Below are 26,885 nucleotides of genomic sequence, written 5' to 3'. Positions count from 1 at the left end.
GGTTCATAGGGAGAGGATCCAAAAGTTTTTCTGGCTCCTTTTGATGACTAGCAGCAAATGTAAATGAGTCAGAAAAAGTATATCAGGTTTCTCCAATAATACATATGAATCTGGGCGTATGCACGGAAGAGTTTTGGGACAATGAAGGATGATCTTTATTTTTGTTGTTGTTGTCTTTCAAACACTAGGAGTATCATTAGACATAATCCTGAGCCCTAGAACAGATTTTTCCATTTCCATTTTTCCTGCTGGGATAAGTAAATAAACAGATGGAGTAAAAGCTTCAAAGTGAAACACAGAGAATGTGACAAAAAGTACCGTTGACTGCAAAACACCAGGGGAGGACGGGGGTGGCTGAAATGGGAGAAAGGAGAGTTTGAGGTAAGGAAGCATTGCCGGACTATAAAGGGGAAGCATCAGGCTCTGGACCTCTGAGGCTAATGGAGAAAAGAAAGAAAGAAAGTGAAGTCACTCAGTTGTGTCCGACTCTTTGCGACCCCATGGACTGTAGCCTACCAGGGTCCTCTGTCCATGGGATTTTCCAGGCAAGAATACTAGGTGGGTTGCCATTTCCTTCTCCAAGGGATCTTCCTAACCCAGGGATTGAACCCAGGTCTCCCTCATTGCAGGCAATGCTTTACCATCTGAGCCACCAGGGAAGCCCTAATGAGGCTAATGGAGAGAGATGCCAAAAACAGAAATGGAGAAAGCAGATGTCATGACTAAGCTCTGAGAGATCTGGGAAGCATAAGACCATGCTTTGATGTGATTCTGAATTAATGTGGTTCTGTGCATCCCTTTTACACCAGAGTGGCCTCACTTTCCTGGAATATTGGTTCCCTATTTCCTGAAATAGGGAGCACCCTAGAGTTGAGATGTTGTTTCCTCAATAATGACAAGGGGACACTTATGAGGCATCTAGCAACTTTGACTGGAAAGAACAGGTTCAGTTCAGTTCAGTTGCTCAGTCCTGTCCAACTCTTTGCAACCCCATGGATGGACTGTAGCACGCCAGGCCTCGCTGTCCATCACCAACTCCCGGAGTTTACCAAACTCATGTCCATCGAGTTGGTGATGCCATCCAAGCATCTCATCCTCTGTCATCCCCTTATTCTCCTGCCCTCAATCTTTCTCAGCATCAGGGTCCTTTCAAATGAGTCAGCTCTTCACATCAGGTGGCCAAGGTGTTGGAGTTTCAGCTTCAACATCAGTCCTTCCAATGAACATTCAAGACTGATCTCCTTTAGGATGGACTAGTTGGATCTCCTTGCAGTCCGAGGGACTCTCAAGAGTCTTCTCCAACACCACAGTTCAAAAGCATCAATTCTTTGGCCATCAGCTTCCTTTGTAGTCCAACTCTCACCTCCATACATGACTACTGGAAAAGCCATAGTCTTGACTAGATGGACCTTTGTTGGCAAAGTAATGTCTCTGCTTTTTATATGCTGTCTAGGTTGGTCATAACTTTTCTTCCAAGGAGCAAGCGTCTTTTAATTTCATGGCTACAGTCACCATCTGCAGTGATCTTGGAGCCCAGAAAAATAAAGTCAGCCACTGTTTCCACTCTTTCCCCATCTATTTGCCATGAGTGATGAGACTGGATGCCATGATCTTAGTTTTCTGAATGTTGAGCTTTAAGCCAACTTTTCACTCTTCTCTTTCACTTTCATCAAGAGGCTCTTAAGTTCTTCTTTACTTTCTGCCATAAAGGTGGTGTCATCTGCATATCTGAGGTTATTTATATTTCTCCCAGCAATCTTGATTCCAGCCTGTGCTTCATCCAGTCCAGCGTTTCTCATGATGTACTTTGCATATAAGTTAAATTAGCATGGTGACAATATACATCCTTGACATACTCCTTTTTCTATTTGGAACCAGTCTGTTGTTCCATGTCCAGTTCTAACTGTTGCTTCCTGACCTGCATACAGATTTCTCAAGAGGCAGGTCAGGTGGCCTGGTATTCCCATCTCTTTCCACACAGTCAAAGGCTTTGGCATAGTCAATAAAGCAGAAATAGATGGTTTTCTGGAATTCTCTTGCTTTTTCAGTGATCCAGCAGATGTTGGCAATTTAATCTCTGGTTCCCCTGTCTTTTCTAAAACCAGCTCGATCATCTGGAATTTCATGGTTCATGTATTGTTGAAGCCTAGCTTGGAGAATTTTGAGCATTACTTTACTAGCGTGTGAGATGAGTGCAATTGTGTGGTAGTTTGAGCATTTTTTGGCATTGCCTTTCTTTGGGATTGAAATGAAAACTGACCTTTTCCAGTCCTGCGGCCCTGCTGAGTTTTCCAAATTTGCGGCATATTGAGTGTAGCACTTTCACAGCATCATCTTTCAGGATTTGAAATCGCTCAATTGGAATTCAATCACCTCCACTAGCTTTGTTCGTAGTGATGCTTTCTAAGGCCCACTTGAGTTCACATTCCAGGATGTCTGGCTCTAGGTGAGTGATCACACCATCGTGATTATCTGGGTTGTGAAGATCTTTTTTTGTACAGTTCTTCTGGGTATTCTTGCCACCTCTTCTTAATATCTTCTACTTCTGTTAGGTCCATACCATTTCTGTCCTTTATTGAGCCCATCTCTGCATGAAATGTTCCCTTGGTATCTCTAATTTTCTTGAAGAGATCTCTAGTCTTTCCCATTCTATTGTTTTCCTCTATTTCTTTGCATTGATCACTGAGGAAGGCTGTCTTATCTCTCCTCGCTAATCTTTGGAATTCTGCATTCAAATGGGTATATCTTTCCTTTTCTCCTTTTTTTTTTTTTTTTGCTTCTTTTTTTTTCACAGATATTTGTAAAGCCTCCTCAGACAACCATTTTGCTTTTTTGCATTTCTTTTACTTGGGAATGGTCTTGATCCCTGCCTCCTGTACAGTGTCACAAACCTCTGTCTGTAGTTCATCAGGCACTCTGTCTATCAGATCTAGACCCTTAAATCTATTTCTCACTTCCACTGTATAAGTGTAAGGGATTTGATTTAGGTCATACCTGAGTGGTCTAGTGGTTTTCCCTACTTTCTTCAATTTAAGTCTGAATTTGGCAATAAGGAGTTCTTGATCTGAGCCATAGTCAGCTCCCGGTCTTGTTTTTGCTGACTGTATAGAGCTTCTCCATCTTTGGCTGCAAATAATATAATGAATCTGATTTCAGTGTTGACCATGTGGTGATGTCCATGTGAACAGGTTAAGGAGAGAAATAAAAGTGGCAGGTGTCTCATGGGGTTCAGATGTCTTATTACATTGCACTCATGAGATACCCTTTTTAAATGTGCATGAGGAAATTTTAGGAAAAGTAGAGGAGCTTGAAGTCTCATAGTAAGTGTGATGCAACAGGAAAAACAGATCGGGGATGAACGAATGGGTCTTGTGGCTTTTTATGAATTAGCTACCTAAGGGAGTGTTATTCAAAAACGGTACCTCATACTTTCCAAACCCATTGACTAAAGTCAAATCATTGCTGGTTTCATTCTACATGAAATTACAGAAAGGTGAAGATAGGTGAATTAAGGTACACATTTTATAGGTTCCTTTCTCTGGACCAAAATCCTAGAAGACAGGATATTGATAAATTACACAAAGATAAAGCAGGAGTTTTTCCTATTTCTTATTTGGGACTCTAGAAGCAGAGAATCTTATAAGGGCCCTTTAACCTGATACATGATCAGCCACATTAATGCAAAAATGGTAGTATGACACAGTTGGGTAGACAGCAGGACTGAGTTAGTGGTCTAAATCTTCTTTGGATTTTTTATAACATGAAAGTGATTCAGAAGTTGCTACAGGCCCCAAGAGGGATAAGGAAGAAGCTGACTTGGAGTTTAGCATGTATGGCATTGCAGAGAGCCAAGGGCAAAGGTTGCATAATAGACTCTAGAGAGGGAATTGATGAAGGATTTGACCGAGATGTAGAGGATTATACTGCTACAGGAAGAGCCTCAATGGGGCTGAGCCAGACAGGGAGGTCCTCTGGGTTCCAACCAAGCCAAGAGATGAGCTCACTAGTTCTCCAGCTGTAGACTTTACCAAAGACTAGGGTGGTCCAGAGGACACCACTGCATAAATCCAAGACTCCTTCTCTCTTTCCATGTAAGGAAGAGAGAGAAGGAGGAAAGAGAGGAAGAGACATGGCAGGGACTTGATCTTTGAATGCCTGAATAATGACCAGAAATGAAACTTTCTTCATATTAGCAACACTTGTTTTCTCCTCTAACCAGGGGATGTGTAGTTTAAGCTAGATTAGATCAGTTTATTTTCTTGGATTTGAGTATTCATATGTAATTATTTCTCCTTCTCTCTGCACATACATATGTTATCAACATATAGTTATATAAATATATGTTTACTGAACACTGGCTCCTGATCAGTTAACAAATCAAACATAAGATAGTGAGACTAGAATCATTCCAAGTAATTTAAAGGCATCAAAAATGTAATCATTTAATTATCTCTTGAACCTTCTCATGTTCTGTTGTTTTATCTGTTATTGTTTGTCCTAGACATTTTTCTTAAAATCTCAGACACATCTAAACTCCTTGTACCACATTCAGACACTTTCAGACCTTATCTTTTCTCTCCTGACCTGCCGTCTACCTAATAGGTTTCATGCATCTCTCCTCTTCTCTGTTTACCAATTGTTGCTGTTGCCAGAATTTCATAACTTTTCCAGACTCCTCGAATAACCTAACTGCATGCCATGCCCTCTCATCTTTTGACACCTGACATCTGTTGATTTGATAAAGAATATATCTGACCATATTCACTTGTCTCCTCTAAAAAAATTAAATAACTTCTCATTGATTAAAGAGTACAGTCAGCCTGGTCAGGCTCTTCATAATCCAGCTAGATCTCACGTTTCAAACCTTTCTTCCTCTCCTCCACCTCATCTCAGTCTCCATCATGACTTGCTATTTTCTGGACTCACTTCGACCTTGTCATCTCTAACTCAAATGGTACCTCTTTTCGAAGGATTCCCTTAAACTCTCTTTTTTCCTGCTGTTGTAGTTTGTGCTTCTGCATAGAACATAGTCTGTGCCATGATGTCTGTGACTGATAGGCTTCCTTTTTAGATTGAGAGTCCCTGGAAGACTTGGACTCCATTGTTGATGATCCCATTCATGAATTAAGTTTGCATCCTTTACCTAATGCAATGGACTGAACCTAGTGTACTTCATAAATGCACGTAAGAGTGCTTCATAGACAACAAATGGTATGTGGAGAGTAATCAGTTTATTATTTGTTAAAGTGAGTTGAATTTACTTTTAAGCATCTCACCCTTCTCTGGGAATATGACTTCCCATCAGTGGAAATTCTTGAATAATTGATGTAATATCTCAAGATACAGATATATTCTTGGAGGAGAAAGCAGAAGGAATCTGGTTTTGAAATCTCTTTCCTTCGTGGGCATGCCTCAGAGGGCCAGCCTTGCCCAGTGCTCCCTATGTATTTCTCTGTGTCCTTATTCACCTCATGCTAAAAATCACAAGCATTACTAGAAATTTCCTCATCAGGGAAGATCAAAGAAGTGGCACTGTAATAAGAAATATCAGGCTCTGGGGAACTGGCTCTGGATACCGGTTCTACCAGCGCTTACCTTACATGTGAGGCCAAGCATCTCTCTGCTGACCCTTGGACGGTAGGCATGCTATGAATATTATCATGCCTGGCATTTCCTGATACAGGGATTATTTCCATCTCTAGGAATTCCACAGATGTTCTCAGAAGCCTTTGGGACATGTAAGTTTTAAAAATAAACCTTTATAACTCAACACAAATATCCTAGAAATCCATGTGTCAGCCCTTTTCCTTGAAAATATCTGTGGATCCTGTTATCACTTGTGTGAAACAAGAAGGGGAAAGGCCATAAAGTAGATAATATATTTATAAGTAAAAATGCCCTAAAATATAGCCAATTAGAAATTGCCACAAGCATGTTAAATGTCTGCCAGCTTACTCTTTGAGAGCCTTGGAAAGCTTGATTAACCCCCAGAAAGAAAGAGGAGGAAGAGAAAAAAGAGGATGGGAAGGAAGAAAAAGAAAGGGAGGGAGGGAAGAAGGAAGGAAGGAGGGAAGGAAAGAAGTAGGGAGAGAGGGTGAGAGGGAAGAATAAGAAAGGGAAGAAAAGAACATGAAAGAGAAGGATATTGAAAGAAATGAACTCCTGGAAGCTGTTTCATATCACTTAGGCAGGCATTTAAGAATTTAATTTTTGAAGCAATGAATTTCCCCAAATCAATTATTTTGGTCAACCTTTGAGTATACCTATGGAGGAAAAAATATCCCAAATGGGCCTGCAGTAAGAGATTAAAAAAAAAAAAAAGATGTTCCCTAGTGAAGGATGTTGTGGCATAGTACCGACTCTTGTCTCCTCAGTCAGTCAGTCGGTTCAGTCGCTCAGTCATGTCCAACTCTTTGTGACCCCACGGACTGCAGCACTCTAGGCTTCCCTGTCCATCACCAACTCCCAGAGCTTGCTCAGACTCATGTCCATCGAGTCAGAGATGCCATCAAACCCTCTCATCCTCTGTCGTCCCCTTCTCCGCTCCTGAAACTGCAATTGCGAACAGCCATCCTACCTGCTATACTGATGGTGGCTGCAGCCTTCGCGGTACTGAATTTATCTCCGTGCTTATTAGTAGCTATGCATGTGTAGAGTCCTGGCTTGGTGATAAACAGCTGCAGTCTTGAGTCAATTACTCGGTCTTTCACACTTTCTTGAATAGACCCAGAAGAAACCTGGTGGAGTCAGGGGGAAAAAGAAGATAGCATTAGGTCAAGAATTTCTAATATGCTGTATAAAGTAGACTGGAAAGAAAAAGGATTAGGATCAAAAGGCATGTGGCAGATTGCGAAAATTGCCAACAACCTTTGTCTCCCAACGCCCACGACCTTACAACGTGACTTTGTTGCTCTTCCTTTCTGAGGTGGCTTCTTTCCTCATGCTTTGAGTCTTGATTGGCTTGTGACATGTTTTCAAAAGACACAGAGACTTGCAACATTCTTGCACACTGTGGCTTGCTTTCTTATTTCTCTTAGAACCTGTGACCTCCTGTGAATAAGCCAGAGCAGGCCTGATAGAGGATGAGGCACTTATGGCCCAGTTATCCTCACTGATCCACCTGGCAGCCAATAATAACCCCCAGATATATGAGTAAGGCCATTCTAAACCCACTAGCTCCTAGTCAACCTGCCAATCACAGGAGCTAGATCAGAAAGATCAGGCAATCCTAGCCCAAATCAGCAAAACCACCCAGTCGAGCCACGGACTTGTGAGCATTAATAAATGGTTCTTGTTTTAAGTGATCAGGCTTTGGGATGTCTGTGATGTGACCGTAGATAACTAACACAAGCTAGAAAAGATACCTTGTGTGTATCCTCCAAGATACGTCTCTATGTCTTAAAGTTAGAGACAGTCAATTATGAGAGGTAATAGAGTTTTGGACTCATTTTCATAATTCTTTCCCAGTTTCCCCTTAAATGCGCAACAAATAGTGGATGGTTAACAAGAAAAAAATGGTTGTGAAGTCAGTCCTGTTTCTGCATCATGAACCATATCAGAAAATCAAATATCCTTGAAGAGCCAGGCTACCAATGCCATATTAGCACATAATTGACAGGTAATGTACCTAAGTGCTCTTTAGTCATCAGCATGCCAACTCTGAGAAAGACAGCTCCCAGTGCATTCTTTTGGGTTGCAGAGTTCCAATTTACATGCTAGTTTGTCTGACCCCAAAAGTCTGTGCTTTTAATCTTTATGTTTTACTGCCTTACCTGGTCCTAAAACTGAATAGTCATTAGAAAAGAACAGTAACAACAAAACCTCAAATCAACCATGAACAAAATAAACGTCTGACTTAAATGTCATTGTTAAGGTGGTGACATTTATTAAACTGGTGATTCTTTCTTCACTGTTTTCTTAAGCACTGTACCATTAAAAAAATTTTTTTTTCATTATCATTGCTTATCTGAGGGGGAAATTGCTAGTTTGAGAGAAGTGTGAATAGACTGACAATCAAGAAATCAGCTAATGGTTTACCTTGAGCAGGAGTAGGAGTGGGTACCTTGGTGGCCTTGAAAAAGATCTTTCTGTCTAGTAGTAGAGAATGAAACTAGGAGTAAGAAACTTGGAGCCAAGATATTTTACTGTTTCACCTGAGGGAGGATTCACATTTAGATCAGCAAGGGGGAGGGAAGCCCCGAGGTGAGACCAACTTCCCATGCTTCTGCTGCCAGGTAGCTGGGTGGCCCCAGAAGCAAGCACTCTCTGTCGCAATTAAGCAGTGAAAGTTTGTCCAATTAGCTCCTGTCTTTTTATTCTTTATCTACACTATGAGTCTCCATTCTTTTAGAAACACTGGTTTATGTGAGCATCAGTTTACCTTAACTGGGGAAACTTCCCAGCTCAGATCAAGTATTGTGGCATTTTCCCCAGATAAGCAGCCTGGACTGTATAAGAAATTGACAAGGGAGAGAGAAAAATATCTTTGAGAGACACACATGCAGCTGGGAATTCAAACCGAATGCATCACTATATTTATCAGAGGTGCAAGTTCCTATGGATTTGAGTGTCCAAGTTAGATAGATGGAAAGGGCTGAACAAGTTGAAATAGAATTTGAAAAGATGATTGGGGTATAGTTGACTTACAACATTGTGTTAGTTTCAGGTGTACAGGAAAGTGATCTGTTATACATATTCATAGGTCCATTTTTTCCAGATTCTTTCTGTAAAGGTTATTACAGGATATTGAGTAGAGTTTCCTGTGCTCTATAGTAGATCTTTGTTAGTGAAATAAAATTTTGGACTCTCCCCAGGTTTTAATACTAAGCAACAATGAGAAAAAAAGCTAAAGAGCTCAAACCTCTGCCAGTTAGTATGTTTTATGCTCTGAGGATATTTTGTTTATAAGTATAATCCCTTCGCAGTTTATACATGTGAAATCTGTAGAACAGTTACCTTCCTCCTTTGCAACTTTGCTTCTTCTTTTAAGAAGTAGATCTGTAGTGCCGATGCCTAGGAGACAACTCAGAAATGAGTAATCCCCTAAATGCTGACTAAACCTGCACTATTTTCATGTTCACACCTAAGAAAGTCACTCCTCAAGGTCACCGAAAACATTCTTGGGAGGAAAGCGAAATGAGTTTTAAGCCGCCTGACCCCCGTCCTCCTGGACACCGTCCAGGTGCTGACATAGTCCAGCGGGTAGACCATCAAGTTCCAAGGCTCACTGCCTGATGATGATGTGGTTCCTAAGTACTTTTCCTCCTGTTTCCAGAGGCCTGGCTTGATTCCATTTGTGACTCATGCACAGCAGGCCTTGTTAGTCATCATTTGAATTTGTTTTTCTTTCTTCATGGAGCAATCTGACCAACAGTTTAGTATTTTTGATGACCTAAAATTCAGAACACCCCTTTGCCCTGCATTTTGGTCATTTGGCCTTTCAGATTTAAAAGCTCAAAAGGATAAGTTCAGATTATGCCTGGGAGCTTTAAGCAAGGTGTGCTGAGGCAAAGTGGAGGACTTCATTGAGATGACTTTATCTGTTTTTACAATAAATATATGTTTTTTCTCCAAGTCACCCAGGCATACTGACCTGAAAGCTCTGGATAAACAGTTCTCTGTTGTGTTTGTAGGGGTGAGACTGTGACTTCAGATGAGGCCATCGAACAGGAACTCTATTAAAGAGGCATATTAGTTCACACCTGATAAAATGTATGTAAAAGCCTTCTGAAGGAGACAACATAGGTGGAATACTTTTTACATATCATTAATAATGCTGTTTGGAGAAAATTTACCCCCAGTTATGGAACCTATAACTTTATCATAATTTGACCTCTGAATGGTATTCTGGCTTCTATGACCTTGTCATGCAGCAAATAGTCCCAGTTGGCTAGGACTATCTCGGGGAACTTTAGGATGTGGCCTAATATGGCCCATGTCTGCTGCTGCTGCTAAGTCGCTTCAGTCGTGTCCGACTCTGTGCGACCCCATAGACGGCAGCCCACCAGGCTCCCCCGTCCCTGGGATTCTCCAGGCAAGAACACTGGAGTGGGTTTCCATTTCCTTCTCCAATGCATGAAAGTGAAATTGAAAAGTGAAAGTGGAGTAGCTCAGTCATGTCCAACTCTTGGCGACCCCATGGACTGCAGCTTACCAAGCTCCTCCGTCCATGGGATTTTCCAGGCAAGACTACTGGAGTGGGGTGCTATTGCCTTCTCCATGGTCCGTGTCTAGGGAGTTGTAATAATGTCTGTTTATGCATCATAGAAAAAGGAACAGGTTGACTGAGAAAATTTCCCATTCTGTTTCTAATCAACATAGCCGTGAATATTGACCTCTTTCAATCTGGCTGCTGAGACATCCCACATAATATATTCCACTTGATATATGTAATTATCTTGGGTTTACATAGTAAGAGAAGATGTTTCCATGGCTCATGTCCTTTAAACCAAAAAAACTGCCTGTTAAAAATATGTATAAAATATAAGTGAGCTTCCCTTTAAGGAAATTCAAAAACCACAATCTTCAACACAGATTTGGCTGTTCATTTTGAAAACTCTTCTAATAAATTAAAATGATTGAACTTTTAACATGTTTTAGGAGTTATAAATATATCTTTTGGACAAAGCAAGAGAGATGTGCAAATTTTTTATTTGAATGCCAAAATAATAGAGTTGGATTTAACTTTAAGTAAATCTGGTTATCAAAATATGAGGATATTTTCTTTTAGAAAAGTAATCTCTTCTGTAGCCATACCAAAGTATTATTTCCAATGCTGTAAAACAAAAGGGATATTACTGCTCACTCTGAGTTCATCTAAGACTACAAATTTTCATGAAAAATGAATGATATCTCCATAGAAAAAAAGCAAAAGAATTTTTTATCGCTTTGGGGCAGTTTCCTTGCCTTTCTCTCGTTCTTTGGCTGTAAGCATTCAGGGTTTTCGTTTACTGGCATGTTCATGTATGGGGATGAAGGTGCATTCACATCTTTTAAAGTACTTATGGTACTTTGTGTATTAGTGAAGTTAGTTCACTGCCTTATAGGTAGTTAAAGGGTACAGTTCAAATCCTGTCTTATTCTGTGCCAAATTGCTCCCTGCTCTGCATTTGTCTTAATCCTGCCCACCCAAAATGATCCCAGGTCTGTGGACTCTTCCCTGTTCTCAATAGACTTCTCTGGTTGGCTACTTGTCTGACATTAAATGCCTAAAATTGCCTCCATTTCCTGTGATTTGCATCAGCACAGGGCAGGCATCTCAGTTTCTAGTTGGACTCGGAGAGTAGCACCAAGAACAAAACTTGGCTGTAAGAGCAAACCCTCTCTGACCATGAGAACTGCAGATGTCCTTTTGCTTTCTTTCTGGAAGAAAGTCACTGTTCGTTTATTTTATTCCTGTTTTAGAATCTCCGGCAAAGAATCTATTTTGCTTTCTGATTTTTTGTGAATCACAAATTGAAAGATGAAGTTGGAGTCTCAGTAAGACCAAAACTAACTCAAACCATCTGGCTTTTAAAAATTACTCCTCAACTCCAACAGAGAATAATCATATATCTTCCAGTTCTAAACTCATACAAGCCTTTTAAAGAGTGAGACAAATTAGTAAAGTCATATTGTCAGTTCCCAAGTTTTCTTAGGGCATCTCTTTATGCTACTTTGAAAGGCTTAAGACAGCTCCTACAGCTTCATGGAAAAGCCACAAAATGTACGGTCAATTAAGATTTGAGTTGTAAATGATACCTGAAGTTTAATTAGAGAGCTAAAGAAGAACAAGATTACAAGTTACTTTAACAAGTTTAAGCCAGTCAAAGATTAGTAGTAGCCCTTGGTCCCTAGCAGAAACAAACAAAAATTCTCTGGAGAAAAGAACCTTTATCTAGACCTCAAATTAACCTCTGACATTTTTTTTCCCTCAAAACAATGAGCAGGTAGTCAAAGATAACTAGGCACACAAGGAAACAAAATACAATGAAAGAAAGTCAGCAGTAAAACAGACAACAGAAGCAGACCTACAGAGGCATTCCATTCCACCCAAATAAAGTCAAATGTATCCATGACCTAAGTAAGCCTGTAGGATCTACAATCCTTATACACACCCCTTACCTCTTTCCTATAGCCACACTGACCTACTTGCTGTTCCTCTGACATACCAGGTGTACCCTTATCTCAGAGATTTGCCTGGTTGTACATAGCCTCCTCCTTCAGCTCTTTGCTTAAATATCTTCATCTTAATAAGGCTTCTCTGACCACTTTATTGAAAACAGAATCTTCCCCCTGAGGTTGTACTTTCTCACTTTCCTGCTTTATTTTTCTCCATGGCATTGGACACTATTCACACAGAGTATAGATTCTACTGTCTGCTTATTTTATTGTTTGTTTTTTTCCCCCATGTTAGTGTAAGAAACTTGAGGATAGGAAACTTTACTTGTTCTGGGTGAGCCTGTATGTACAATGTCTAGAATAATGCCTGATGCCCAGGAGATGCTCAATATTTGTAGAATGAATAAATGAATGCTTTTATGTAAAGTGCTTAGAACAGGGCCTAGTCATAGCAATCACATACTATATATTAGCTACTATTACCAGTATTAGAAATGAAAATAAAATGTTGCACTAACAGACATGTATTCTAATTCTGGATTGCTTTTCATCAAATTAGGCTCCAGTAGTGAATTAATCCTTCAGCTGATGATTTTTGTGCAGGAAGGAATTATTACCACTTCCCTTTTACACAAAAGTGTAAAGAATAAATTTGGTTTTATACTATTCCCTAGGATATAAGGAAAGAAGGAAACTTATGGAGTTCAGTTTCTAGACAGTGACTTCTAGAATGAAAATATTGGAAGATTTTGAAAAATAGAGATGCAGGTGATACCAAGGACAGAGATCATGGTAACTCTACAAATATATGCTCTGCCCTCAAATTCAGCACCAGTGGGTTTTCCCCAGACAAGTCCCCATACAGATGGCACTCACAGAATTTCCATTTTCAATCCAGGTGATGGTAGGGACAGGGATGCCTGTGGCTGTACAGCGCAGGGTCACAAAGGAGCCAAAGGTGACATTGTGGGATTCAGGAGCCCGCAGGATTCTGGCGAAAACTGTTAGGAAAAGAGGAGTGGTGAGCGACTCTCCCACTGAGAATGGTCAAGCTGGGGTAGTCTTGAAGAAATGCAAATCAGATCATAGTCTCCTGTGAAGGATCCTCCACATTCCTTCTATCTTAAGGATAATACCAAATGCTGTGCCCTGGCTTCTCAGCCATTTATGCTGTGACCCTGTGCTTCTCACAACTCCAGGATACACCAACTTAGATGCTGCCCATGCCATCCCTCAGCCTAGAACATGCATCCCATACATCTTGTGGTAGTTTTCTTGTATCATCTAAGTCTCCATTTAAGTGATACTTTCAGAGAAAGGCCCTCCTGGACTGCCCAATGTAAAGTCTAACCTTTCTCCCATTCACTTTTTCATCATCCTATTTCATTGTCTTTATAAACCTTACCATGATCTGAAGTTATTTATTTTTATCTATTGTCTATCTCCCTGCAGTAGATTGTGAGTCGTCAGCAACCAAAAACCTTGCCTGTTTTGTTCAGTATCTAGGAGAGTGCCTACCAAAGTAATAATATTTAGTTGAATTAATGCTTCACGTCTTCAACTGTATCATGGTAGAACAACAGACAAAATCGTTCAACTTTTACGAGAGTGAGATGAGCATGCAGGGTCAAAAAGAAGAGGAATATTTTAGACAAAGATGGACAGGATAATGAGTAATTTTATTCTTTTCTAAGGCTGAATGCCCACTTACTAGATAAGAGGAAATTCTTTGGATGTGAAAAGAAATTTTACCTTTGATTAAAGAGTGGAAATGAGGTTCAGAATGTACAATAAACTGAAGGATACTTAGAATCACAGAATCACTAATCTTGAGAGAGACTTCAGAAATCAGCTAATTTCTGCTTTTATTAAATAAATGTAGAAATAAAATCCCAGTTAATTTGTTTCCCCAAAGTAATAAAACTAATGGGTGAGAAACCTGAACTCAAGTCTTCTGACTTCAAATCCAGTGTTCTCTAGATCATTATGTAATCTTTTTAATTACTCATTGATTGCAAATGTAAGTTTTTTTTGCTCTGGCTTTTTGTTTTCTAATACTTAAGTACAAAACATAATATTAGATTGTGAAATTCCCATTAATACAATGCTCTGATGCTTAGTTCTTCTAAAATTGTAAAAAATTTGTGGATTTTGGATTCTAAAGGAAGGTACAGAAGAGGCAGTATATACTAAACAGAAGATGTACAGGACAAAGGAAGATCAAATTCAACTGCGTTAAAGGTTGGTCTGATTTTTTAATAGCTCTTTAAAAGGATTGCATAATTCAAAGAGATACAGGAGGACATAATTTGACAATTGGATGCTTTTTGCAGGTTCTAATTTCAGATTTGCCTGCTCAGATTAACTCGCTTTCCTATCTTTTGATATGGAGGACTCTAAGAGATGAAATCTGAAAGAACATGCTAGAAATACAAAGCTTGAACCCAAAAAGCCAGGAGAGAGAGAAAGCAAGGAAGGTGCCAACGTCAATGCAGAGGTGCCAACTTCAGTTAAAAAATAAAAGAGTGGATTTAATGTTTAACCTTGTGCCCCAGGTGAAAACGAAATTGAACCTGATTTTAAGTACAGGATTCTAATCACCAATATGCAAAAGAATAGAGGGTTGAGGAACATGTTAGACAACATTATGAGAGGACTTCCCTGGTGGTTCAGGGGTTAGGACTCAGTGTTCCCAATACAGGGGGCACAGATTCCATCCCTGGTTGAGAAGATCCTGCAAATCGCATGCCATGTAACACAGCCATAAATAAATAAAGTAAATAGAAAGAGTATTTAGTTCTCTTAAAAAAGCCATTATGTATAGAACAGTCTTATGGACTCTGTGGGAGAGGGTGGGAAGATTTGGGAGAATGGCATTGAAACATGTGAAATGTCATGTATGAAACGAGATGCCAGTCCAGGTTCAGTGCACGATGCTGGATGCTTGGGGCTGGTGCGCTGGGAAGGCCCAGGGGGATGGTATGGGGAGGTTGGGAGGGAGGAGTAAAATAAAAAATTAGAAAAAAAAAAAAGCCATTATGAAGATACAATTCAATCATATCACAAATACGCACAGTTGAACAGGGCAAGATATTTTGTTTCCCCGCAAAACAAATAACACTGGAGAAGAAAAAAAAGAAAATGAGGGGACTATTATAGATTGAGAAAGATTTAAGAGGCATAGCCCCGAGTGTACTGTGTGGATTCTTGTTTGGATTCTTATTCAACAGATCAGATACAAAAAGACATTTTAGAGACAACCAGATAAAAATTGCACAATCCCGGTAGTAAATGGTATTAAGAAACGAGTGCAAATGGGGGATGGATGGTAATGTGACTGTGTTAAAAGTCCCTAAAGTACATGTGCACTGATTGAATTTATGTCTGAGATTTGCTTTAAAATAAACTAGCAGCCATAAAATGGTACTTGATTAGATAAAATGGTAGACTATTGCTCACTGTTGCTGTTGGATAATGGTACTGTGAGAGTTTACTATATTACTCTGTCTATTTATTTACAAGATGAAAAAAAATTTAATGTTAAAATTTTTTTAAAGCTGCAGTGGAGCCTGCCCCACAGCTCCAGAGAAACATGTCAGGGGACACATACTTCTTCTGCCATTGAAATAGTGTAAGTTATTAGAAAACCTAAAACCTGAAGAAGGGTAGCATTCGGAGGAGAAACACTGGACACAAATCTCAGTCCTGAGAGTTCAGAAGTAACCACAACAGTTTTTATTTTTTAACTGGAGGATAATTGCTTTACAGTGTTGTGCTCTCTGCCACACATCAACACAAATCAGTTATAATTATATTTATATATATATATATATATATATATATATATATATATCCCCCCTCCTGGGGCTTCCCAAGTGGCTCAGTGGTAAAAAATCCACTTGCCAATGCAGGAGCCACAGTGAATTCAATCCCTGAATCAGGAAGATTTCCTGGAGGAGGACATGGCAACCCACTCCAGTGTTCTTGCCTGGAAAAGTCCATGGACAGAAGAGCTTCAGATCAGTTCAGTTCAGTTGCTCACTCGTATCTGATTCTTTGCGACCCCATGAATTGCAGCACGCCAGGCCTCCCTGTCCATCACCAACTCCTGGAGTTTACCCAAACTCACGTGCATCGAGTCGGTGCTGCCATCCAGCCATCTCATCCTCTGTCGTCCCCTTCTCCTCCTGCCCCTAACCCCTCCCAGCATCAGAGTCTTTTCCAATGAATCAACCCTTCGCATGAGGTGGCCAAAGTATTGGAGTTTCAGCTTCAGCATCAGTCCTTCCAATGAATACCCAGGACTGATCTCCTTTAGGATGGACTGGTTGGATCTCTTTGCAATCAAAGGGACTCTCAAGAGTCTTCTCCAACACCACAGTTCAAAAGCATCAATTCTTCGGCGCTCAGCTTTCTTCACAGTCCAACTCTCACATCCATACATGACCAGAGGAAAAACCATAGCCTTGACTAGACGGACCTTTGTTGGCAAAGTAATGTCTCTGCTTTTTAATATGCTATCTAGGCTGGTCATAACTTTCCTTCCAAGGAGTAAGCGTCTTTTAATTTCATGGCTGCAATCACCATCTTCAGTGATTTTGGAGCCCCCAAAAATAAAGTCTGATACTATTTCCACTGTTTCCCATCTATTTCCCATGAAGTGATGGGACCAGATGCCATGATCTTCGTTTTCTGAATGTTGAGCTTTAAGCCATCTTTTTCACTCTCCTCTTTCACTTTCATCAAGAGGCTTTTTAGTTCTTCTTCACTTTCTGCCATAAGGGTGGCATCATCTGCATATCTGAGGTTATTTATATTTCTCCCGGCAATCTTGATTCCAGCTTGTGCTTCTTCCAGCCCAGCGTTTCTCATGATGTACTCTGCATATAAGTTAAATAAGCAGGGTGACAATATACAGCCTTGATGTTCTCTCTTTCCTATTTGGAAACAGTCTATTGTTCCATGTGCAGTTCTAACTATTGCTTCCTGACCTGCATATAGGTTTCTCAAGAGGCAGGTCAGAGGAGCTTGGCAGACTATAATCCATGGGGTCGCAAAGAGTCAGACAAGACTGAGTGACTGAGCACACACATGGTCCCTGCCCTCTTGAGTCTTCCTTCCCCACTGTACCACCCCTCTCAGTTGTCACAGGGCCGGGCTTCCTGTGTTATGCAGCGGCTTTCTGCTAGCCGTCTGTTTTACATGTGATCGCGTATATACGTCAGTGCTACTTTCTCAATCTGTATTAGCTCCCCTTCCCCTGCTGTATCCACTAGTCCATTCTCTGTATCTGAGTCTCCATTTCTTTTCTATAAATACGTTCATCAGTACTATTTTTCTAGATTCCATATATATGACTTAATATATGATATTTATTTTTCTCTTTCTAACTTACTTCACTCTGTATAACAGTCTTGTTTCATCCACCTCACTACAACTGACTCAAATGTGTTTCTTTTTATGGCTGAGTAATATTCTATTGAGTGTGTGTGTGTATATGTATGTATATGTACAACTTCTTTATTCATCTGTTGATGGGCACCTAGCTTGCTTCCATGCCCTGGCTATTGTAAATAGTGCTGCAGTGAATGATGGCACCCCACTCCAGTACTCTTGCCTGGAAAATCCCATGGATGGAGGAGCCTGGTAGGCTGCAGTCCATGGGGTCGCTAAGAGTTGGACCTGACTGAGCGACTTCACTTTCACTTTTCACTTTCATGCATTGGAGAAGTAAATGGCAACCCACTCCAGTGTTCTTGCCTGGAGAATCCCAGGGACGGGGGAGCCTGGTGGGCTGCCGTCTATAGGGTCACACAGAGTCGGACACGACTGAAGTGACTTAGCAGCAGCATTTGCAGTGAACACTAGGGTACTTATATCTTTTTGAATTGTGGTTTTCTTAGGGTATATGCCCAGTAACCACAACATTTTTAGATCAGAGCTCTGTGGCAGATGATTACAAGTTAAAATGTAGGCTTGAAATTTTTTTTTTACAGGCAGTATTTACAACCTGAAAAATTCCATAGCAAGAAGAATAGCAGTCATCATGGTGATCAGTAGGGTCAGTTTCAAGGGTGAGTCACCTGTATACTCTCCCAGGGCCCCATGCTTAGAGGGCCCCATGCTTGGTTTATTTTTCTTCTGCCTGTGTCTTTAAAAATTATAAGTGATTTTTGAATGAGAGGCCCTGTATTGTTGTTTGCAACCAGTCCACAAATTATGGAGCCAGTTCTGAAAGCCTGGTAGTCAGGGCTAAAAATGCTTGCTTAAAATAGGGAGTGAAGGCTGCACTTGTGCTGGAATTCAAGAAAAACAAGGCTTTAAGGTGAAATGGGAAATTAAAAATTGCAAATATGCTTTATCAGTTTATAGGAAGTGTCAATCAAGACTAGGTGACATAGGCTATACCTACTGCTGCTGCTGCTACTGCTGCAAAGTCGCCTCAGTCGTGTCCGACTCTGTGCGACCCCATAGACGGCAGCCCACCAGGCTCCCCCATCCCTGGGATTCTCCGGGCAAGAACACTGGAGTGGGTTGCCATTCCCTTCTCCAACGCATGAAAGTGAAAAGTGAAAGTGAAGTCGCTCGGTCATGTCCGACTCTTCTCGAGCCCATGGACTGCAGCCCACCAGGCTCCTCCGTCCATGGGATTTTCCAGGCAAGAGTACTGGAGTGGGAAGTCTAAATATCTCAAGAGGACAAGCCAGCTGGGAGGCAGTGTACACTGCCTTCAGAGAGACAGAAGTAGTGCTCCATCTGACCACCTGGTTGAGATTTCTCCCAACTTGGTCCTAATTCACAGGTTGTGGCCCCCTGACAACTAATACAGAGTGACGGGCATCTGAACGAGAGTCCACCCAGGGATTCTCTTCCTTTCTCCTGTTTTCACAAAGATAATGGAAACTTAGATTGCACAAAATAATTGAGTCCACATTTATCATTTGGCTAAAATAGCTCCTGTAGAGCTTAGGGCTATACTTGTGTGTCCAGAATTTTGTGAGTGTGAGACTCCTGTGATGATCATTTTATAGGTCCCATTGTCTCTGAAAATCTGGAAAGAAAAAAGGTAGGATCCTTGAGAGATTAAGAGGAGGATTATTTCAATTCCACGAATGCTGGAAAAGTGTGGACAGCAGCTGCTAAAGATGACACTAGTCAGTGTACCCTTGAACCTGAGTAAGAAGCTTCTGGCTGAAGATGAGAAGCGTAAGAAACTGCAAAAGTATGAAATTTAGATTTTTTTCTGCTTTAATTTTCAAAGGCAATCATTTTCATCTGGGACTTTAAGTTCTTCCTGGAAGTTTAGTAATAAGGGAAGGTTTATTTATTTATTTGTTTTGTAATTTATGGCTTTTGCTTTTGTTTTTGGCTGGCATTGCATTATTTGGAATATCATTCAGGCTCATTGCAAAACCTCTGATGACCTATATTGCAAAACACAGCTAAGAATTATGTGAGATGGTAAATGAAACAGTCCATTATCATTCTAGAGGTCAACATAGCCTTGGAGTTCATTTAATTAACGTGCTTCCCTGCCCCGTATCAGAAACTTCTGGTCCAGTGAGGCACAGGAAGGTACAGAAAAGACCACTGCTGGCACGGCAAGTGGCTTCATGAACGTAGGGTTGTGTTGACAAGGTGTTGGTCTCCTTCTCCATGGAGACAGATATACCCTTGTTTGACCATGGGTTTCATTGTTGATCCTTATGGGATAAGAGGAAGGGAAAAGGCCAGGAAGTAAAGGGAAGCTGGTCTCTCCTGTACTCCCATCTTCTTGCCAAAAGATAAAATAGAGTGAAGGTGAAGTCGCTCAGTCATGTCCAGCTCTTTGAGACCCCATGGACTGTAGCCTACAAGGCTCCTCCATCCATGGGATTTTCCAGGCAAAAGTACTGGAGTGGGTTGCCATTTCCTTCTCCAAGGCATCTTCCCAACCCTGGGATCCAACCTGGGTCTCCCGCATTTCAGAGAGACGCTTTACCATCTGAGCTACCAAGGAAGCCCATGAAAGTTGTTCAATCATGTCCGACTCTTTGAGACCCCATGGACTGTACAGTCCATGGAATTCTCCAGGCCAGAATACTGGAGTGGGTAGCCTTTCTCTTCTCCAGGGGATCTTCCCAACCCAGGGGTCTAACCAGGGTCTCCTGCATTGCAGGTGGATTCTTTACCAACTGAGCTATCAGGGAAGCCCATATAAAATAGAAACTTGCCTCTTTTTTCAGTATTGAAGGATAGCTTTCACCTTTCTTCCGAGTTTACCTCTCTCAAAGAAGATGGCAAACAGCTTTTGGGTTTTGACCTAACCGTCTTCTCATAATCTTTCCTTGACCCGTCCCCCTCACACCACATCATAATTTGTTTTGTTTTGTTTTTAAGTTTTTTTTTTGCCTTTTTTTTTTTTAGTTTTTAAACAATATTTATTTATTTTTAATTGATTGATGATTGGTTTACAATATTGGTTTGATTTCTGTCATACATCAACATGAACTAACCATAGGTGTACATATATCCCCTCCCTCTTGAATCTCCCTCCCACCTCCTGCCCATTTCCCATCCCTCTAGGTTATTAGAGAGCCCCAGTTTGAGTTCCCTGAGACATAGAACAAATTCCCCTTAGCATCCCTTTACATATGTTAATGTATATGCATCCATGCTGCTTTCTCCATTTATCTCACCCTCTCCCTCTCCTCCCCTACCCTTGTCCAAAAGTCTGTTCTCTATGTCTGCATCTCAATTGCATAATTTGTGTTTTGGCTGTCTCTTCTCATGGAATGTAAGCATCAGAAGGGTGGAGCTTGCTTTATTCATTAACACAAGCTGATTGATAGATAATTGATTGATTGATTCATTGATCAATCGATCCTGAACCCGGTGTGGTACCTGGTGAGCACTCAATAGGTATTTGTTGAATGAATGAATAAATGAGTGATTCCTCTGATTAGTGATATTGGGAAAAGGGACTTGTCTACGTGATGAATATCTCAGTCCTCTTTGGGCCATCTTTCTTCCAGCTATCCAGTGAACAAGAAGGGTATGGGGTTAATGTCCCATAGGTAAGTTCCCCAGGTCGGGTTTCTCCATCCTACAACTCCAGGTGAAATGCGGAGGCTGTGGGGAGGAATCGGAAGTTACATGAATCTAATTTTTGGATGAAAGGAGAGAAAGCTTTCTTTTTCAAACTAGCTTTATCAGCAATAAAGCTGATATTTTTATACCCATCAGTATTTGTTACCAGTTCCAAGCATAAAAGGTAATGGGACGGGGAAAGAAATTTCACCACATTTATCAAACATAAAAAACAAAAAGCCAGTTGCCATTAAAAATAAGTGTCAAACTGCTCCATGGATAACAATACACCTGTAATAATAAACTTAAACATAGTTCAATAATAAACTCCCATTGCTTCAGCAGTAGCCACAAACTGAAAATTCATTTTAAGTCATCCATTTTAAAAGTAATGTGATAGGTTTCATACCAAATAAATGCCCCCTGAATATCCCTATTTCACATTTTCTTTGCATGAAAGACAATGTAAAAGTGCCTTGTTACATAAACAAGCTGTTTAGTAGAAAGGGCGTGGGATTATTTGGTCATCTGGAAAATGTTGATAATTATTTTGATATGGATTTTTTAAAAAAAATTATTCAACTCTTCTTTCTATAGATAGTCTTATTGTCATTCTCCAATTCACTGTGAGCTCTTTCCCATTTGCTTTCCTGTGGGCAAGCACATTACTATTCATTTGCAACATGTAAAACAGACATGGGCAATCTATTTATCCTTGGGTTTTCTTTCATGGTGTCTAGTCCTGAGTTTGGGGCTTTAATTTCTCTGGGATAAGTTTACTTTAATAACTTCAGGTTGAGAATCCTGTATTCAGAATGGGACTTAAGCAGCCAGTGATTCCAAGTCCTTTATAATATAACCATATTGTATTCTCATTTCCTTTATCTCTCTCTTTTTTTTCTCCCTCCCTCTGTCTTGTCCTCCCTTCCTCTACCCTGCTCCCTCTTCTTGTTCCATTTTTCAAAATACTTTCAGATATATAATAAATTTTGTCATTGGTTGTCATTTTAAGGGGTAATCTGAATTTGTAATAAGGAGATGGAACATTATTCACTCTGAAATTTCATTGGTGGTGTAATGGAAAGCCTAACAGGCAGGGGGCCCAAATTAAATCTTGAAATTAACAAGCAGTTTGACTTGAAATGAATTGCCTCTCTTTTCTTGGAAAGGGAGTAGGACCAGAAGAATATTTAAGTCCCTTGTAAATTGTATTTCTCAGCAATTACTTCAAAGGATGTAATGAGCTTGCATGGATTTGCATGTTTTTTTTTTTCCTCATTCTTTTCTTTCTTTCTTATTTTCTAGCCTCTTTTAAAGAGATCTTTTGTTACTTGATTCAAACCAGCACTGAGAAGAGTAAATTGAAAACAAACAAAAACTGAAACTAGAAATAAACAAAAAAACCCTCAGAATCATACAGATGCAGGTGAAATGATTTTATCTAGATTTAGTTATAAGCAGCATGATGTTTAAATAGGAAAACATCTCAGATACTTTATTTGAAATACTTAGATAAGGAGGGGCTGTTTCCAAGAATACCAGCCTAGGGTTTATTCCTAAAGCCAAACTGTATTATATGAGCACTTGCGAATTTCATCCAAAATATACAAAAGTTAGAACAGTTTGATTGATTTGGTTTGGTTTGGAGCAGTTATGTAATACTTGTCCACTTGAAGTAATAACAATAAAAATCTAAGCTGGCACCTTGACATTTTTACAAGTCTCCAAAGACTGTAACACCCTCACCTCCTGTCCCCCCACCCCCAAGGCTTTTGGTCAGAGGAACTTTCTGTTCTAGTCTGTGTGACATTTATATTCTCATGCTGATTTATGTCATTTCATTTTGTTTGCATTTTCAGAGTCTAGGATACAGAGTTTATTTCTGTTCATTCAAGCTTTTCTTAATACACGTAAATCCTCAATAACTATATTATATATAAAGCAGCCCATCTAATAACACTGTTAAATGCGGAATTAATAGTCCCCATACATTGTTTGTTATTTCCTTATAAAATCATGGCACTCAGAGTTGTTGGTAAGGTCAGAACTAAACAGTTGAATAGAACCATGCGTTTACAAAAGAAGCAGTGCAGAAAGAAAAAAATACCTTTAGTCTCTTGCTCTGGTTCACTGTCTTCTATTAATAGGAACAAGACAAACAAACACACAAACAAAAACAACACATCATGAAAAGGAAAATCTTTGAGCACAGAAATGTTACTGTACAAGATGAATTAGGACCTGCTTGTTTCTTATTTCAATAAGAAACAAATGCAATCAAGGGAAACCACTGACCTTTTAAAAGCAAACTATCAAATGACATGAACTTTCAAACTATTGCTTTTCGGCAGGCAGTACCACACAGAAAATGAACTACAGCATACCCAACAACATAGCCCATTCATGCATTTTCATTTCATCGTTGACAATTACCCTTTCTTTCAAGGCAACAAACTGCCTACTATTCTGATAATAGTGGTAGTGATTGTGTTTCTCCTTGTTAGTATGGCTTCTCCTCTTATGAGGCCCTGCTGTGAAGGCAGTGATGTTGAATCTGGGATCTCAGCTATCATTTCTATGGCAATAGACTCCTGTTGTGGTAAACAGAGGATTAGGGGGTTTCTGCAGAACAGAGCCTACAACCAAGAGAGATTCTGTCCTCTGTATTGATTCCCAGAGGCTGCCCAGAGAGCAGAGAGGAGCTCATTGTTATCTTTCAGGGAAAAATAACAGTAAAGCAAGCTACAAAGAAAAATATAAAAATGTATAAATTGGATATATGGAAATGAGAATTTTTCAATTTTTAAAAATCCTAGAAAAGAGACAACCACTAAATTAATTGTTCCAAAATGTTTAATACAACCAAATCAGAGATAGATCCCACATGAAGTTTTATCTTTCTATCATGAAGATGTATTTTGTGTCAATTCAGACCTTTTTTTTTTTTTTATTGATGTGTAGTTAGAATAGACCTTTCTTTGATTTAGTGATAAGCCAAGTGCAATATTTGTTTATAGTATAAAATAACGATGCTCTTGTTAATCTACTTTTAGAAATAAGTATACATTGGTATGGTTCCTTACAGATTATGGGTATTTTCACACACATTGTACATTATCTCATTTAACTCTAGCCGTTTCCCTGTGATGATACATATCTGATATTATTCAGCCCATTTTTCAGACAAGGAATCTGAAACTCACAGATTTGCTGCAGATGCAGAGCCAGAAATGCCTCTCCAGCTTTCAGACACAAAGTTTTCTGTTCTACCTAGCATCACAGTGAGAAAGCCTCATTTTTATATTTAATGCCCAATACTCTTAAATTTAGGTGAACTTACAACTTCCCAGTTAGATTTTACTCTATCTGTCGAGTCCATAACACATTCTTATTTTATTTTATTTTTTTTAAATATCAAGGTCATATTGGATAAAAATGAGATTTTTCCATACTAAAAACTGGTCCATCTGGACACTAGAAAATTGCAGAGAGTCCCTGCTTGGAACAAAGACCTTAATCAGAGGAAATAAGTGAAGGTCCATAGTTGGACCAGATTGGGCCTGAAAAATTATACCTGAATGTCTTTGGGCTGAGCATGTCTTTCTAGTTCCTTAGCACAATTGTGCTTATTTCTAAGCTTGCGGGGGGTGGGGGTGGGGGGGGAACAACTGTTTTTTTGGAACCAGCAAAATAACTATGGGTTCCTGAGATAGGCAGGGGACTTAGATGGGAACGTTACGTATCTGTGTTATTTGACTGCTATATCTCCAAAATTTTGCTCCACTAAAGTTGAAGGGCCTTAGTAGTTTTGAGAACCTTATTTACTCATCTCTTACACTACTCTTTTTAGGGTAAAGTGCAGTGCAGGTAAACCCTCAGCCTCCTTGTAATTTTACACCAATGGTCTTTTACTGGACTGGACTCTATTTTGAAGTAGACTCTGAGGGCAATGCTGATTTTTCCTTTGCTGCTTTTCACTTTGTTGTTGTTATTGTTATTATTACTCATTTTGCTTGATTTGTTTGAAATTGGAAGCAGTCTTAAACGAATGCACCCATTTCCCCCACTGCAGATGTATAGAACGAATTCAGGGGATCAAAGAAGCTCTAAGATTTGTCATTTTCCTAAAAGGAAGTCTGGAAGTCCCACCAGAAATTAAACTTTGATATATCGACTCTCAAAATTTCTTTTTACACACAAATTCAAATATGTATCTCATGTGTTGTTGTTCTGGCCATGTCCGACTCTTTTGTGATCCCATGGACTGTAGCCTGCCAGGCTCCTCTGTCCATGGGATTTCCGAGGCAAGAATATTGGAGTGAGTTGCCATTTCCTTTTCCAGGGGTTCTTCCCAACCCAGTGATTGAATCTGCGTCCCCTGCACTGTGGGCAGATTCTTTATGTATATAAATATATACATATTTATATACACTATGTATTAATATATACACATACGTATACACACTCACACACATGCATGAACAGTTGAGGTTACTTTAAATTAGAGAAATTGCACAGTATTCAAGTTTGCGTACACTCACCCAGTGTACGAGATTATTTGTTATTTCGAGGTCAAACTGTAGTCCTGGTTTTACTGTGTATCCTGCTTGCCTACCCTACCGCCATCCCTCTTGACTTGTGAACCGACTGTTTTACCTCTTATCAATTTTACATATATTCTGTCTCATGGTCTTTATTTCTATTTAATTGATAAATTCTCTTTTAATCACTTTATGTGTAACGCATCGGTCTTGTCTTCCAACGTGATTTGTAGTCTTCGTGGGGTGGAGGAGGGAGCAACAGAGCATACTTTACTTTTGTTGTGTCATTTTTTTCCCCTAAAGCCCAGCACAGCCTCTTGTAGAAATACTTGGGAAAAAGAGTTGGATAGTGATTCATTTTCCTTCTCTACTTTCTTGGGATTGTTCAGTAGAACATTTAGAATGGAGAGTCTGAGATTTCGCATATTGGAATAGTCTGAGATATAATCAACATCCAAGTCACACAGTATATCCATCATTTTCTTGAATAGTTTGATTTATGGAGAACTTAGTTTCATTGTATCAACCCATTTTAAACAGCTGTGTTTAAAAAACAGGTACATATATATATCCTGAATCAAACCAAAATCAGTCTCCTTATAATTACTACCCACAAGGCCCAGTTCCTACTTCTACCTACTGGACAGAAATGAAAATAAAATCCATCAAATGTTTTCATTTTCCCAACATGCTAACCCCAGTTTACTCATTCTGACTTCTCACTTTTGAACTGCTTAGCTTTCCTTCTTTTCTTCCTTTATCCTCTTATCTGTGGTACCTGAAACTAAAACTAACACACCTAGAGTCTCACAAATTCAGTGAGTAGTAAGACTCTTTCTAAATACTCTACCTCTATGAATATAAATTTGCACGAGTTTTTATTTGCATTTCATATCATGATGCAGTTAGGTCATTGATTCCACTAAAAGTCATGAATATCCAATACTCACTTTTATATTTGCTCTTATTAAAGTCTATCTCTTCAGTTTTGAATGTATATCTGTGTGAATATGACTTGATTCTAAAGAGGTCAATTAAGTTTTTCCTACTCAGTTTACTGTATTAGTTGATGGAGAGGAAAGCTGGGTGGGGGGTGGGCAGGCGGGGAATGTATTGTTATATGGGAGGAGGGAAAGCCATCAAAGTTCTCTAGTGGAAATAAAAGGAATATATTTA

The 26,885-nt window shown here is 39.7% G+C and overlaps 1 protein-coding gene across 3 annotated transcripts in view; it reads right to left on the bottom strand.

Annotated features, from left to right (window-relative positions):
- The window catches only part of MUSK (muscle associated receptor tyrosine kinase), a 97,655-nt gene that overhangs the window by 29,086 nt on the left and 41,684 nt on the right, over positions 1-26,885 (bottom strand). For 2 of the 3 annotated variants that reach the window (XM_086315930.1, XM_086315932.1), the window contains exons 6-7: positions 12,976-13,100; positions 6,578-6,737 (exon numbers count right to left, since the gene is read on the bottom strand). In XM_086315930.1, coding sequence (XP_086172056.1) covers positions 6,578-6,737; positions 12,976-13,100 — 285 coding nt within the window. Of the gene's footprint in view, positions 1-6,577; positions 6,738-12,975; positions 13,101-23,275; positions 23,306-26,885 lie in introns of all 3 variants that reach the window. The other variant, XM_086315931.1, reaches the window with a different exon arrangement.

Source organism: Bos grunniens, chromosome 8 (genome assembly GCF_055505025.1).
Source record: "Bos grunniens cultivar Pamir isolate PY7600 chromosome 8, Bosgru_T2T1.0, whole genome shotgun sequence".
Lineage (NCBI taxonomy): Eukaryota > Metazoa > Chordata > Mammalia > Artiodactyla > Bovidae > Bos > Bos grunniens.
This window is presented reverse-complemented; position numbering and strand designations above follow the sequence as displayed.